Source organism: Bactrocera dorsalis, chromosome 1 (genome assembly GCF_023373825.1).
Source record: "Bactrocera dorsalis isolate Fly_Bdor chromosome 1, ASM2337382v1, whole genome shotgun sequence".
Taxonomy (NCBI): domain Eukaryota; kingdom Metazoa; phylum Arthropoda; class Insecta; order Diptera; family Tephritidae; genus Bactrocera; species Bactrocera dorsalis.
In genome coordinates this window covers 89,707,756-89,723,138 of record NC_064303.1, presented here as the reverse complement: position 1 = coordinate 89,723,138, position 15,383 = coordinate 89,707,756, and the positions used below count along the sequence as shown (strand labels likewise).

The 15,383-nt window shown below is 35.4% G+C and overlaps 5 protein-coding genes across 16 annotated transcripts in view; 3 read left to right on the top strand and 2 right to left on the bottom strand.

The window, feature by feature from the left end:
- LOC115065854 (techylectin-5A) overlaps positions 1-15,383 on the top strand; it is a 304,739-nt gene that overhangs the window by 11,201 nt on the left and 278,155 nt on the right. The gene's annotated exons all lie outside the window — the stretch shown is intronic.
- The window catches only part of LOC125775766 (techylectin-5A-like), a 337,356-nt gene that overhangs the window by 172,192 nt on the left and 149,781 nt on the right, over positions 1-15,383 (bottom strand). The gene's annotated exons all lie outside the window — the stretch shown is intronic.
- LOC105232848 (1-phosphatidylinositol 4,5-bisphosphate phosphodiesterase classes I and II) overlaps positions 1-15,383 on the bottom strand; it is a 222,669-nt gene that overhangs the window by 67,100 nt on the left and 140,186 nt on the right. The window lies entirely within an intron of this gene.
- Positions 1-15,383, top strand: part of LOC105233639 (ryncolin-2-like) — a 38,569-nt gene that overhangs the window by 13,673 nt on the left and 9,513 nt on the right. The window contains exons 1-4 of one of the 5 annotated variants that reach the window (XM_049446411.1): positions 1,385-1,904; positions 4,309-4,397; positions 4,459-5,088; positions 5,196-5,474. The exons of 1 other annotated variant lie outside the window; for it this stretch is intronic. In XM_049446411.1, coding sequence (XP_049302368.1) covers positions 1,809-1,904; positions 4,309-4,397; positions 4,459-5,088; positions 5,196-5,313 — 933 coding nt within the window. In that variant the 5' untranslated portion in view covers positions 1,385-1,808 and the 3' untranslated portion in view covers positions 5,314-5,474. Of the gene's footprint in view, positions 1-1,384; positions 1,905-4,014; positions 4,231-4,308; positions 4,398-4,458; positions 5,089-5,195; positions 5,477-15,383 lie in introns of those variants that run through there. 3 more of the 5 variants (XM_049446413.1, XM_049446409.1, XM_049446412.1) reach the window with 3 other exon arrangements.
- On the top strand, positions 13,080-14,505 carry LOC125775309 (ryncolin-2-like). Its single transcript, XM_049446422.1, has 4 exons — positions 13,080-13,208; positions 13,285-13,373; positions 13,434-14,066; positions 14,163-14,505. The coding sequence occupies exons 1-4, from the start codon at positions 13,119-13,121 to the stop codon at positions 14,305-14,307; spliced, it is 957 nt and encodes a 318-aa protein (XP_049302379.1). The 5' UTR covers positions 13,080-13,118; the 3' UTR covers positions 14,308-14,505.

The following is a 15,383-nucleotide window of genomic DNA, read 5'->3' as shown; positions in this document are numbered from 1 at the left end:
TACTTGTATCTCATTAAATAATAGTTCCCCATTTGCCAAATTTGTATACGTATTAAAGGTAAGGGCTGAATAGAAATCATATTGATGGTATTAGTAGTACCATCTATGTATCAGCCACAGTAAAGCATGGACGGATCCTCTAGTGTTTTATAAAAACTTAAATATTATATGTAATTAATGAAATTAGTTTTTTTTTCAATCACGCAAGCAACTTTTTATCGGATAACTTTTCCGGTCATGCTTCCGATTTTTAAGTAAACGACTGCCGATCATTTTGATTCAACTTCCGAATAATCTTTTTGATCTCTTGCGACAGTTGAGCTCTTTAGAATGTGTTATAATACAGGGTTTGTTCGGAAAGTAATAGGACTGAGTCGATTAAATAAAATTTATTGAAACAATCGTTACAAATCTTTAAAAACTATCAAAATAGGCTTCTTCTGCGGCGATTTCCAAGCATTGAAGGCGTCACGGAAGGCATTCTCCGGAATAGCCCAGCGAGCCGAGATGCATGCCACTTGGATGCCCTCTGCCACTCGGAAGATTGCCTCTTAGTCTCGGGATCACATTCAAAGAACCATAACTCGTCACTTGAGATGGGACCATCTGCGCGTACACCTTGCACATGGTCAAGTACTCCGTCACAATATCCTGAACTACAGAATTTGATAAATTTAACATTTGTGCTATTAAACGTATACTTAGACGACGGTTTGAGTTCAAAACTTTGCCCACACGAATCACATTTTCGGTATTTATCGAAGTCGCAGGTCTCCCAGCACAGTGTTCATAATCGACCTCTTCCAAAATCATCAAATCATACGAAAAAAGCCATGTTTTTGTGATAATTTCCTGACGACACAGTTAAAATTTATTAATCCAACCGATGGTACATTGAAGTATGACATTCGAAAAATGTCTTATCAATTTTTACAAAGAAATATTAAAAAATACGGCAATGACAGCAATTGTCCGGACGGGTCTCGAAAAAAAAGTTGAATTGCGGTGCCCTCATAACTCGTTGCTGGATCATCCGAAATCAAAAAATGAAAGTTCATTCGTTAGATAATAGTTTTCCCCAGGTAACGCAGTAAGGGTTTTTTTGAAATTCCAATTTTTGAATTTTTGAAGACTTTGAAGTGAAAAACACAATTTTTTAGGAAAATATCGGCTAATTTGTTATTGCGAAATCAAAATTATGAACAAAAACAAGTCCTCCAGCGTTACCTCGTAAAATATACACAGAAATAGTGTTTAAAATTTCAAAAGGATCGGTGCAGTAGTTTTGAAGTTATGAGGGGCACCGACTTTGAAAACGTGAGTTGAGGGAAAAACACGTTTAAAGTTTCACAGACACAGTATATCTCCGTAAATTTGTGTATATCACCGTTAATTGCTCTCAAATTTTCACAGAATCATCTTAAGATATTGTACATTAACATAAAATAAAAAAAAATGCAAAAATAAAAAAAAATACCTTACTCCCCCCTTAAGTGAAACAACACCAGTGTCGATTAGGCAGCGATATTTAAGTATCGTTATACATAATTGTCACTGACTTTGCCTAAATATTTTGTAAAATTTCTTCAATATCTGAAGTTATGGCAGAGGTTCGAGGTTTGGTATAGGGCACGCTCCGAAGTACAGTCGCGGCGGAAGCCCTATTACTTTCCGGACAAACCCTGTATATGTACGTATATCTATGTGTTAGTGATTTGTTATCTCGAGTTTAGCCGAGATTGAATAACATTTGAATCGCTGCTTTCCTCACATACGCAGAACTCTCAGTCAAGCCAAAGTCATAGAAAATGTCGCTTCGTTTTCAATATTTGTGCATAATTTTTGGACATATTTTGTACGGAGTGAATTGTGGCGTTTCATTGCAAATCAACTCCCAACCTGTGGTAATTATAAATTTACATAAGTTCAGAGTTAGAAAATAAAAATATAAAATTATTTTAATACATATCCAGAATGCGTATCGGTTTCAGAAAAGAAAAAATCGGTTATTAATTTCGGTTAATATCGAATACCTCATGGAAATGCGGCTTCTTTTCAATAAAGTTTTTCAGACACCACGAAATATATATAATTAATAAGTACATAACAAACATTGTCACCATATCTCTGTGAAATTTCTTACAAATATACAAAAGTGAAAGACACATATGTGAAATTTGTGAAGACAATTATAATGTGTGGTAATTTAGTTATTGGTTTCAAATATGACTGGAAAGTGATTAAGTAGCACTAAAAGAGCAGCTTTGTGGAGGTAAAACCGAAACTGTTATTATTTGACCTTGAAAGTATAACAAAGTGGTAGGTAGATAAATTAGAGCCAAGGCGGTCCTTTAACTTGCCGGTCCACTGCAGTATACTTCCAGCTGAGCTATTCCAATAACCGGGGAGCTGGCCTTTAATGCACCTGCAATAAATTCGAGAGTCAATATCTAGGTAGACGCCAAACTGCAATCAAGGTAGTAACCTTGTATTGCATATCGTCCAGAAGTATTTTGGGTTGCAGGGCAGCAGTGGAAAGTGTTGCCAGAAACAAGCACTTTCACTAACTTCGCCTCTACGGAGTGACAGGCCGCAAGGGCATCAAGTGCAAGGAAATAGGGGACGAGATGGCCAAGAATGGTATACAGGTAACACACAAAAGAAAACCATGCATTATCTATACGGCGATCTGGATGGAAGCATGATTTACACAATTTAAAACCCGACTGAATGAGCTACCTGGTTGCAAGGTCATGTGCAAAACTGTAGAGCGGAAGTACTTCAAATTCTTATTGGCACCAGAGCAAGGTCCCAGAGAAAAAATGAAGTATTTCTTGTGCACTTGTCCTAAATTGTCAAAACTACGCTTTAAATATCTGCGGTCCTCACGTTATGATGGAAGAGGTATCGATAGTGAGGCCGCAGAATCGGTTAAATAATTCTACAAGATGACTACTCCTCATGAACCAATTGACGGATGATATCATGTGGCCAATATGTGGTTTCAACAAGGTATTTCCTGGTTGTGTACCTCTGCGTTTTGGTGATCAGAATTGGGTTATTTAAACTCATAAATTCATGAATGACATTTTATATCTCAACTGAAATAAACTCCGTATTTTCAAAACTGTTAAAATCTTAAGAGGATTTGTTTGCAATAAATACAAAACCGATTCATTGCCATGCTTAAAAATGACTCTATGTGGAAGACCTTCAAAAACATCAAATCCAATGATAAGGATTTTTTAACCGTACTCTATGTAAGGTTAAAGAACTAGGACGTGAACATGGTATCAACCACATTTCCAGCGACATGTTGTAATGAAAAGGCTTAAAAACGAACGACAAATCTAAGAGATGTTGCTTTCGAAAAAGTGAAATACCAGAGCCCATGAGAATTTTTTTCATATTGCATGAATCCAAAAAGCTTTTTACGAATCAACTCTTTGAACTCTTGTAAAGCAACAAACAACTTCGTTAAAGACCGACATTTCCGGCAGAGGCAGGGTTTGTCCGGGAAGTAATATGACTGATTTCTTTCGGCAGCGCTACATCGACGCAGAAGGCGCCCATTTGACAATTTTTAAAGTATTGTAACGATTTGGTTCAATAAATTTATTTAATTTTAGGATTAATTCTACTATATTCCGGACAAACCCTGTATTCTGTGTGGGCATCTTTTGTATTCTGGGAATTGTTCGGCACCTATTTAAAGTAGCGCCAATGTAGCGGTATTTGCCTTCCTTTTAAATTTAATAAAATAAATTTATTTTAATTTTTATATTCTTGTGCAATTCATTTGAAATGCCAATCTTTGTGACCATGATTTTTTGGAGAGGGTGGTCAATAAGGTTGAGCTTTGAGATTGAAATTAGATAATTAAAATCTGTGGTAATCTATTCTTATAATATTGAGTATCAATAAGATTTAAAAGTATTTTTTATTTTTTATATATTATTATTTATATAAAAAGTTTCAACGAATAAGTACATATGTATGTATATATACACAAATTTGATAACCAAATCACCCGCTCAGCCGAGTAATTAATTGATAAGCACAAGACAATTCCTCACTCGAAAACGCATATTTAAGACATAGTCATCAATTTCGCATTCAGTTTGACTGAAATTGTGGAGAATGGCGCATCGTTTGATCTTCTTGTCCATTCTGTTTGGGCAACTTTTGTATTGGGGGAATTGTTCAGAATCTACTGAAAGTAGTGGATATGTAGGCGTATTTGCCTTCTATTTAAATTTAATAAAATAGATTAATTAAAAATTTTATATTTTTGTGCAATTCATTCAGAATGACATCCTTCATGGCGATGATTTATTGAATAGCGCACTCAAGAAGGTGGAGCTTTTGAGCCTCAAAGTAGAGAATTATAATCTGCGGTAATCTATTTTTATCTCATAGAGTATTAGTAAGACTTAACAGTAATTTTTTATTCCTTAGTATGCAAAGTGAATTAATGGCAATGAAAGAGCAGCTTCTTCGTGAAATAAAGGAAATAAAGAAGAGTCAGGAATCAGCGCTACCTGCAACCAAGAAACCAGCATCGTGTAAGGAAGCGATGCGCCAAGAAAACGGGAAATTTGCAGAGAGTGGCGTTTATGAACTTTATCTGCCTGAATTTCTTCATCAGCCTTTCAATGTTTATTGCCAACGTGATCCCAATGGCGGCGAACCATGGACTATAATTCAACGTCGTCAAAGCAACGACACCGACTTCTATCGCGAGTGGGTTGAGTATGAACGCGGTTTTGGCTACTTGAATGCCAATTTCTTTCTCGGCTTGAATAAAATACATGCATTGACTCATTCGCGAACTCATGAGCTTTGGTTTCAATTGGAGGATTTTGAAAACGAGAAACGTGTTGCCAAGTACGATAATTTCGTTATAGGCAGTGCTCAAGATAAGTATGAGTTAATTTCGCTTGGACAATATTCAGGCACGGCCGGTGACTCGTTCTCTCAGCATCTCGGGCAAAAATTCACCACTAAAGATAGAGATAACGACAAAAGAAGTGAAAACTGTGCAGTGCAATTTAAGGGAGCTTGGTGGTATAAGGATTGTTATAACAGGTAATACACGTTTTTTTCATAGCTATTAATGAATTTCTATCATATGGAGTTTTCAAATAAAATTACATTTGACATTAATTTGTTCACCTATTATATTTTACTTACAGCAATCTGAACGGTCTGTATTTAGGAGGAGAATATCCAAAAGGTGGGAAGGCAAAGGCGTGGGGTGGAAAGACTGGCGTGGATATTCTTACTCCCTCAAATATGTACATATGGCTATAAGACCAAAGTATTATCACTGAGATTGTGGTTTGCTATTGAAAATCTTAGCCTCCATAAACTGCTAAACATTAAACGTTAAAGCTGTTGAAACTAATTTAACTTAGCATAATGTTTTATAAAGCTTTGCATATTCTTTTAAGCAACAAATAATACATTATTTGAAAAAAGACTGTTCCTTTTATTTCTAAAAGCAGTATAGGGAATGAAACTGTTAGAGGTTTTTTGTAATTGAGGATCACCAAAAATAGCACAATGAAGAAAATGATCATTTAGATACGTCTTTACAGTTTGGCTTTTATTTCACGAGTAACTTATGCTTACATAGAATTCAAAATGGATGGATGACAATTATACAGAGTTGTATTATTTGGTAGTACGATCTGTTCGGGTTGTAATATAAAGTAACCGAGTACTTTTCATCAGAAACTAATATCGGATTATGTTAATTCCAGAAGAAAGCAATAGTTTCATATTATAATTTACATTTGTATGAACATTGTGACAGAAAAGCACCAGGAAATTTTAATTAAGTTCTCCGGCTAAATCATGTTTCCAAAAAATGTATTTTGCTAAGTTGGTAGGACTGTCTGTAATTACTATGCCAATTATGAGCACGATCTTTCAACCAATTTGTTTACAGCAGCTGCTAAGGGTGAAACTTTCGAGAAATCGATTTTTTGTTGCATTACCGGATAGTATACACTATAATAACATTCTCTCAATTTTTGAAATCGAATTCAAATAATTACGGTCGCTACAGCGTTTTTTGTAAAAAAGGAACAGAGCAACTCCAATCTTTAAACGCGTTTTTCTCAGAATGGTATTTTTCGAAACGGTTTCTACTCTCAAAGGAAGAGTTGTAAAGATATCTGGTTCAAATTTGGAGAAAACATTTGTGAAATCTTCCTATTTTTTTATGTAAAGAACTGTCGACAAAAAGCACCAAATTCTGTACTTTTTGTTCAAACCGCCGCCATTTTGTGAAATTTCGTTATGAATATTTTTTTTATATCAAAATTACGGACGCAATCGTGGACATCATACTGTACTACTTTTTTTTTAGGTGTCATTTCAACAATTTATTTAACTGTTATACACTCAATAAATAAACAAATTGCAAATGTTAGAAAAAGATTAAGGTGATTCAGTTTTATCAAAACACAAGCCTACGAGTGGTACAATGCCTTCAAAGACAGTCGAGAGATGGTCGAAGACATGCCTCGTTCTGGATAATCTTCAACTGATGAAAATTATAAAAAAGTGAAGAATATGGTGATTGAATATCGTCAAGCAAGTGTTACAGAGATGACAGGAGAGCTTGACTTCTCTCGCGATTCCGTTCGAATGATTTTGGTGGATATTTTTAGCATGAAACACGTTCTTGCTCGACTCGTCTCGATAAGTTGATAATCAATTTTTTCGATATTCGCGGTTTGGTGCATCATGAATTGGTTGCGGAGAATCAGTAAGGAGGTTCATTTGGTCGTATTGAGACGATTCTAATGCACCATCGCCACTATTGTGACCGAATTTAGAGCCAAAAGTGCAATGAATACCAACGATCAACCAAGGTATTCACTAAATTTGGCTCAGTTTACTATGATCTATATAAGTAATGTGTATCTATTTGTATATTGGACTTTTGTTGGTCACAACAGCTGATTGTTTCGGTACAACTGTGAGTAAATTTGTTCCTTCGTGACGTAAAAGATCTGATGGAGGTATAATTGTGGCAATTTTATTTTGGCTTCAGGGCAACGTAATCTAGTATATTCATCACTTTTACGTCTTGCAATATTAACAAATTATTTCAGTTGTCCAAATGATCCCGATTTGACGACACAAAAATCTATTGCCGGATCATAGTGGAGCACTGTGTCTGCGGAATCGCTCAATTTCATTATGTCGTGCGCGCTGTTGTTGTGTTTGATGTGCACGAAATCGTTGTATTCTATGTCTATCTACTTCATTGCCACTGAAATCGTAATTCTGACATAGAAGTATGACTATTTTCTTCATTTGTCTCTCTCTCTCTCGTTATCAGAACGGCTAGAACGTGAGGAAGCGCACATTTGAATGACTGTGACGTCCAAATCAGGTCATATTCTCCTAGGCATCGTAAAGTCTAGTTAATCAAAGTGAGAATAGATCTCGCCCACTTAGCAGTAATACTTGTATGTGACTATCACGAAAGGTCAACACAAAAAAAGTGCACGATCACAAAGCATCCGCTGGTTGTGAAATTACAAATACTGTTATGGATGCTTCAGAAATGTTTCTCTGGACCCCCACATATAATTCAAGACCAATATTAGCCAATCGGTGAAGCCGTTTTCGAGCATTAGCGAGACTAAACGATAATTTTTATACGCATTTCAATCTTAAATTCCGCTATAACGATCTAGCTTTTCTCGACCAGAAAATGATTTAGTAGCACAGAAAGAGCAGCGAAAATTACAACAAAGTTGTAGGTATAAATTATGAGTATTTATTCAAGTAGTGACGCCACCTGCAACCACGAAATCAGTATCGTGCACCGAAGCGATCCGTCAAGAAAATGGGAAATAAGCAGAGAGTGACGTTTATGAACTTTATCGGCTTGAATTTCTCGGCATTGACTCCTTCGAAATCAATAATCAATTTAGAAAATGTCCAATAGGATACTGTTTATCTGTTTATTTTAAAATTTAATACAATTCATAAATACAAAAATTATATTTTAAATCATAAGCATTTATTCAAAATTCATGTAAGAATCAATTGAAAATTTTTATGACTTCAAAAAAAAAATTGTAAAAAATAACAACACATAGCTAATGCGGGAGAACACTAATTTTCGTATCTACGCATACTTAGTATACATATAAATTATACTGATTATCGCTCCTGAACAAAGCAGTTTGTTTTTAGGACGCATCCGTCTGATATTTTTAATACCAAAAAATGCCATTAACATTCTCGTCGTCAAGGCATTGCGGCAACTTTGCTAGATTATGGGCAAAAGACGTAATTGCAGTCATAACAAACCAAACGTTAGATATAAAAAATAAGATAATAACTGCAGTGTTGATAAAAAGGTCTATTGTAGTTTGACATATACATATATAGAAATATTTTCGAAGTATTGCATAACGTAGTGCAATATTTAAGCTGAAACGACGAAGTATATGCGTACAATTTCTAAGCGATCCTTCCTCAAAAATAATAATATTGCTCAATATTGCTAATGGTGGTAGAATAGAACTGCAACCAAATACGCAGTGTAATGGATTATAACTGGCCCAGTAATCAGTCGATGAATATTATACCACGCGCATCGAAAAAGCTTGATGCCATAACCTTGTCAGCCGACTTTTTCGTTTTTTTACGCTTGAGAACTGGTTCATAATGTACATTAGACTGACTGTTTCTGTTGCCACACACCGATGTTTTATTACGAACAGTACTAATTCTATTGTTCTCCGCGCCCATTTCGCCTCTCCCCAACCTGACAAATATCTTTTCAACGGTTGATTTTTCTAGTGCAGAGACGAAATTCAACAGTATTTTTCTCCCAAAAAACAAATCCTTATTAACAAACGTTGTAAACTAACACAAGTTACTACTCTCAAAATGCTATACCTGTATCTCATTAAATAATAGTTCCTCACTTGCCAAATTTGTATACATATCGCACTTGTTACGTTAAAGTGTAACAACTCAAAATTTCCAAATTTTAGTTTTTTGCACGAAAATAATGTGCAGTGGTCATCTCTACCCGCTGTAAAAATCATTCAGTGATTTGTCTAGTCTTTCGTTAAAACAAACTGTTATGACTCTCTCTTTGTTTTCAGAATGACTTCTTTCGACTCAACTAAAGAGTTACATTTTTAGTTGTCTCCAAGTGTTTTATCAAATTGGTTCGTTAGTGTATCACATAAAGTGTAACATTTTGAATTGTTACACAGAGACAACTCAAAATAATACCACTATGTATATAAAAAAATTTCAGGAAAAAGAGTAATAACTCAATTTGTTATTTTCGTGCAAATACTAAACAAATAAAAATGAAACAACGGTTATATTATTTTTAATGATATTTTCGTGCAATTACATTGTTTTTTCTTTGTAATATATTATTAATATTTACGGAAACAGTTTTTCGTCTCTACTGAAAATGTTCAAATTTTGAGTTGTTACACTTTAATGTAACAAATGCGATATGTATCTTTCAAAAGTAGGGGCTGACTAGAAATCATATTGATGTTATTAGTAGTACCATCTATGTATTAGCCACAGTAAAGCATGGACGGATCGTCTAGTGTTTTATAAAAATTTCCATATTATACTTAGCAATAATTAATAAAATTAATTTCTTTTTTCTTCTGAAAATCTCGCAAGTAACTATGTATCGAATAAAATTTAAATAAAGGTTATTTTAATTCGAGGAACAACGAAAATTTAGTTCCAAAGAAGCATTTTTCTTTTACTTTTTCCGGTCTTGCTTCCGATCTTTAAGTAAACAACTGCCGATCATTTTGATCTAACTTCCGAATTATCTTTTTAATCTCTTGCGACAGTTGAGCTTTTTGGAACGTGTTATAATACAAGATTTCTTCGGAAAGTAATAGGACTGAGTCGATTAGATAAAATTTATTGAAAGAATCGTTACAACTTTTTAAAAACTATCAAAATAGGCTTCTTGTGCGTCGATGCAGTGATGCCAGCGCGATTTCCACGCACTGAAGGCGTCCATAGCTAGTCACCTGTGATGGGATCATCTTCGCGCATACCTTGCTCATGTTCAAGTGCTCTGTCACAATGTCATGAACCACAGATTTTGATAAATTAAACATTTGTGCTATTAATGGTATACTTAGTCGACGGTCTGCGTTCAAAACTTTGCCCACACGAGTCACATTTTCGGCATTTGTCGAAGTCACAGATCCCCAGCACGGTCTTCCTAAGCGATCTCATCCCGGCCCTCCAAGAAGACGTGGTGCTACCGAATTGTTATTGCTTATTGGTTTAATATTGATTATGCATAATGCAGTAACATTTTAGCAGACTTTTTCCATAATGAAACTTAAGCATTTTATTTGTATAAGGGACATGTTTACATGATATTATTTTATTTAAGTGAAACGACACCAATGTTGATTAGACAGCGACATTTAAGTATCGTTATACTTAAGTGTCGCTGACTTTGCTTAAATGTTTTCGTAAAATTTCTTCAATATCTGTGGTTATGGCAGAGGTTCGAGGTTTGGTATTGGGCACGCTGCGAAGTACAGTCGCGGCGGAAGTCCTATTACTTTGCGGACAAACCCTGTATATGTACGTACATTAATGTGTAAGTGATTTGTTATCTCGAGTTTAGCCGAGACTGAATAACAATTTTTGGGCATATTTTGTGCGGAGTGAATTGTTGCGTTTCATTGCAAATCAACTCCGAACCTGTGGCAATAATAAATTTACATAAATTGAGTGTTGGAATGACCAAAATTGGAAAATAAAAATATAAAATTAGTTTAATACAAATCCAGAATGCATGGTTCCATTTCCAAGTAATAAAAAAAAATTATTAAATTTTTATAGAGAGATAAAGGAATGAAATCAAGTATGAATGTGTGAATGTATGAATCGTATCTGTTTTAGAAAAGAAAACATCGGTTATTAATTTCGGTTAATATCGAATACCTCATGGAAATGTGGCTTCTTTTCAATAAAGTTTTTCAGACACCACGAAATGTATATAGTTAATAAGTAAAGGGTGATTTTTTTAAGAGCTTGATAACTTTTTTTAAAAAAAAAAAACGCATAAAATTTGCAAAATCTCATCGGTTCTTTATTTGAAACGTTAGATTGGTTCATGACATTTACTTTTTGAAGATAATTTCATTTAAATGTTGACCGCGGCTGCGTCTTAGGTGGTCCATTCGGAAAGTCCAATTTTGGGCAACTTTTTCGAGCATTTCGGCCGGAATAGCCCGAATTTCTTCGGAAATGTTGTCTTCCAAAGCTGGAATAGTTGCTGGCTTATTTCTGTAGACTTTAGACTTGACGTAGCCCCAAAAAAATTAGTCTAAAGGCGTTAAATCGCATGATCTTGGTGGCCAACTTACGGGTCCATTTCTTGAGATGAATTGTTGTCCGAAGTTTTCCCTCAAAATGGCCATAGAATCGCGAGCTGTGTGGCATGTAGCGCCATCTTGTTGAAACCACATGTCAACCAAGTTCAGTTCTTCCATTTTTGGCAACAAAAAGTTTGTTAGCATCGAACGATAGCGATCGCCATTCACCGTAACGTTGCGTCCAACAGCATCTTTGAAAAAATACGGTCCAATGATTCCACCAGCGTACAAACCACACCAAACAGTGCATTTTTCGGGATGCATGGGCAGTTCTTGAACGGCTTCTGGTTGCTCTTCACCCCAAATGCGGCAATTTTGCTTATTTACGTAGCCATTCAACCAGAAATGAGCCTCATCCTAAATCGGACGTAAAGCGCGAAACACATTTCGAACCGAACACTGATTTTGGTAATAAAATTCAATGATTTGCAAGCGTTGCTCGTTAGTAAGTCTATTCATGATGAAATGTCAAAGCATACTGAGCATCTTTCTCTTTGACACCATGTCTGAAATCCCACGTGATCTGTCAAATACTAATGCATGAAAATCCTAACCTCAAAAAAATCACCCGTTATATAATAAATATTGTCACCATATATCTGTGAAATTTCTTACAAATATACAAAAGTGAAAGATACATATGTGAAATTTGTGAAGACAATTATAATCTGTGGTAATTTAGTTATTGGTTTTAAATATGACTGGAAAGTGATTAAGTAGCACTGAAAGAGCAGCTTTGTGAAGGTAAAACCGAAACTGTTATTATTTGACCTTGAAAGTATAACAAAGTGGTAGGTAGATAAATTAGAGCCAAGGCGGTCCTTTAACTTGCCGGTCCACTGCAGTATACTTCCAGCTGAGCTATTCCAATAACCGGGGAGCTGGCCTTTAATGCACCTGCAATAAATTCGAGAGTCAATATCTAGGTAGACGCCAAACTGCAATCAAGGTAGTAACCTTGTATTGCATATCGTCCAGAAGTGCTTTGGGGTGCAGGGCAGCAGTGAAAAGTGTTCCCAGAAACAATCAATTTCACTAACTTCACTTCTACTGAGTGTCAGGCCACAAGGGCATCGAGGGCAATGAAATAGTGGACGAGATGACTACTCCTCATGGACCAAATGATGGACGATATCATGTGGCCAATATGTGGTTTCAACAAGGTATTTCCCGGTTGTGTACCTCTGCGTTTTGGTGATCAGAATTGGGTTATTTAAAATCACAAATTCATGAATGACAAAACTAAGAGATGTTACTTTCGAAAACATTGATTTGGTTCAATTCATTTTATTTAGTCAACTCAGTTCTATTTCTTTCCGGACAAACCCTGTATTCTTGTCTATTATGTGTGGGAATCTTTTGTATTCTGGGAATTGTTCGGCAGCTATTTAAAGTAGTTTGTTTTATTTTTTCTATTCTTGTACAATTCATTTGAAACGCCTATCTTTGTGACCATGATTTATTGAAGAGAGCGGTTGAGCTTTAGAGCTTAAAATTAGCGAATTATAATTTTCGGTAATCTATTCTTATATTATTGAGTATTCGACGAATAAGTACATATGTATGTGTATATATACAAATTTGATAACAAAATCACCGCCTCAGCCGAGTAATTAATTGATAAGCACAAGACAATTCTTCATTAAGGCATAGTCATCAATTTCGCATTCAGTTTGACTGAAATTGTGGAGAATGGCACATCGTTTGATCTTCTTGTCCATTCTGTTTGGACAACTTTTGTATTCGGGGAATTGTTCAGAATCTACTGAAAGTAGTGAATATGTAGGCGTATTTGCCTTCTATTTAAATTTAATAAAATATTAATTATAAATTTTATATTTTTGTGCAATTCATTTAGAATGCAATTCTTTATGGCGATGATTTATTGAATAGCGCGGCCAATAAGGTGGAGCTTTTGAGCCTCAAAGTAGAGAATTATAATCTGCGGTAATCTATTTTTATATCATAGAGTATTAGTAAGACTTGACGGTATTTTTTATTTCTTAGTATGCAAAGTGAATTAATGGCAATGAAAGAGCAGCTTCTTCGTGAAATAAAGGAAATAAAGAAGAGTCAGGAATCAGCGCTACCTGCAACCAAGAAACCAGCATCGTGTAAGGAAGCGATGCGCCAAGAAAACGGGAAATATGCAGGGAGTGGCGTTTATGAACTTTATCTGCCTGAATTTCTTCAACACCCTTTCAATGTTTATTGTCTTCGTGATCCTGATGGCGGTGAACCATGGACTATAATTCAACGTCGTCAAAGCAACGACACCGACTTCTATCGTGGGTGGATTGAGTATGAACGCGGTTTCGGCGATTTGAATGCCAATTTCTTTCTCGGCTTGGATAAAATACATGCCCTGACGAATTCCCGATCTCATGAGCTTTGGTTTCAATTGGAGGATTTTGAAAATGAGAAACGTGTTGCCAAGTACGACAGTTTCGCTATTGGCAATGCTCATGATAAATATGAGTTAATTGCGCTTGGACAATATTCAGGCACGGCCGGTGACTCGTTCTCTGCCCATCGCGGCGAAAAATTCTCCACTAAAGATAGAGATAATGACAAAGCTAGTGTTAACTGTGCATTGAAATTTAAGGGCGCTTGGTGGCATAGGGGTTGCTTTGACAGGCAATACATGTTTTTTCATAGCTAAGAATGAATTTTTTTCATATGGAGTTTTGAAATAAAATTATGTTTGACATTAAATTATTTCCCTATTATATTTACTTACAGCAATCTGAACGGTTTGTATTTAGGAGGAAAATTTCCAAAAACTCAGGAAGGCAGAGGCGTGGTGTGGATTGCCTGGCGTGGACTTTATTACTCCCTCAAATATGTACATATGGCTATAAGGCCAAAGTACTATTACTGAGATATTGGTTTCTATTGAACAGCGTAGGCTCCATTTAGTTTTAAACATTACTGAGGTTAAAGCTGTTTTATAAAACTTTACATATTCTATTTAGCAACAAATAATACATTATTTGAAAAAAAACTGTTTCTCTTATTTCTAAAAACAATATAGAAAACAATCGTTTCATAATTTACATTTGTATTAAATCATGTTTCAAAAAACTGTATTTTGCTTAGTTGGTAGGACTGTCTACAATTACTATGCTAATTATGAGCACGATCTGGCAACCAGTTTGTTTACTTACCTGCTTAAGGGATCGTCTCAGTGTGAAATTTTCGAGTTGTATTATCGGATAATATACGCTATAATACACATTCTCTCAAGTTTTGAAATCAGAATTCAAATTGTTACGGTCGCTACAGCCCTTTTTGTAGAAAGGGAACAGTGTAGGGAACAGAGCAACTCCAATCTTTAAACGTGTTTTTTCAGAATTTTGTCAAATTTCTTTTTGAAGTTTTTATTTTAGATCAAAATTACGGCCACAAGCGTGGATATCATAAATTACATTTTTTTACGTGCCATTTCAAAAATTTATTTAACTATTATACACTCAATAAATAAACAAATTGCAAATGTTAGAAAAGGCTTAAGGTGATTCAGTTTTATCAAAACACAAGCCTACGATTGGTACAAAGCCCTTAAAGACAGTCGAGCGATGGTCGTAAACATGCCTCGTTAAGGGCGATCTTCAACTGATGAAAATAATAAAAAAGTCAAGAATATGGTGATTCAAAATCGTCAGGCAAGTGTTGGGGAGATGGCAAGAGAGCTCGAAATCTCTCGTGAGGCCGTTCGGATGATTTTGATGGATATTTTGGGTAAGAAACACGTTCTTGCTCAACTCGTCCCGATAAAACCACAACCACGCCAAAGCCGCACAAAAATCAATCGCATTGTTTTTTTTCGATATTCGTAGTTTGGAGCATCATGAATTTGTTGTGGAGGATTAGTAAGGAGTTCTATTTGATCGTATTGTGGCGTATTGAGACGATTATAATGCACCATCGCTCCTATAGTGAACGCAATGAATACCA

Coding starts and splice junctions, on each gene's coding strand:
- LOC125775309 (XM_049446422.1), top strand. CDS start 13,119: ATGGCACATCGTTTGATCTTCTTGTCCATTCTGTTTGGACAACTTTTG. Junction 13,209..13,284: donor CTACTGAAAGTAGTGAATAT/GTAGGCGTATTT, acceptor CAATTCATTTAG/AATGCAATTCTTTATGGCGA. Junction 13,374..13,433: donor GTAGAGAATTATAATCTGCG/GTAATCTATTTT, acceptor TTTATTTCTTAG/TATGCAAAGTGAATTAATGG.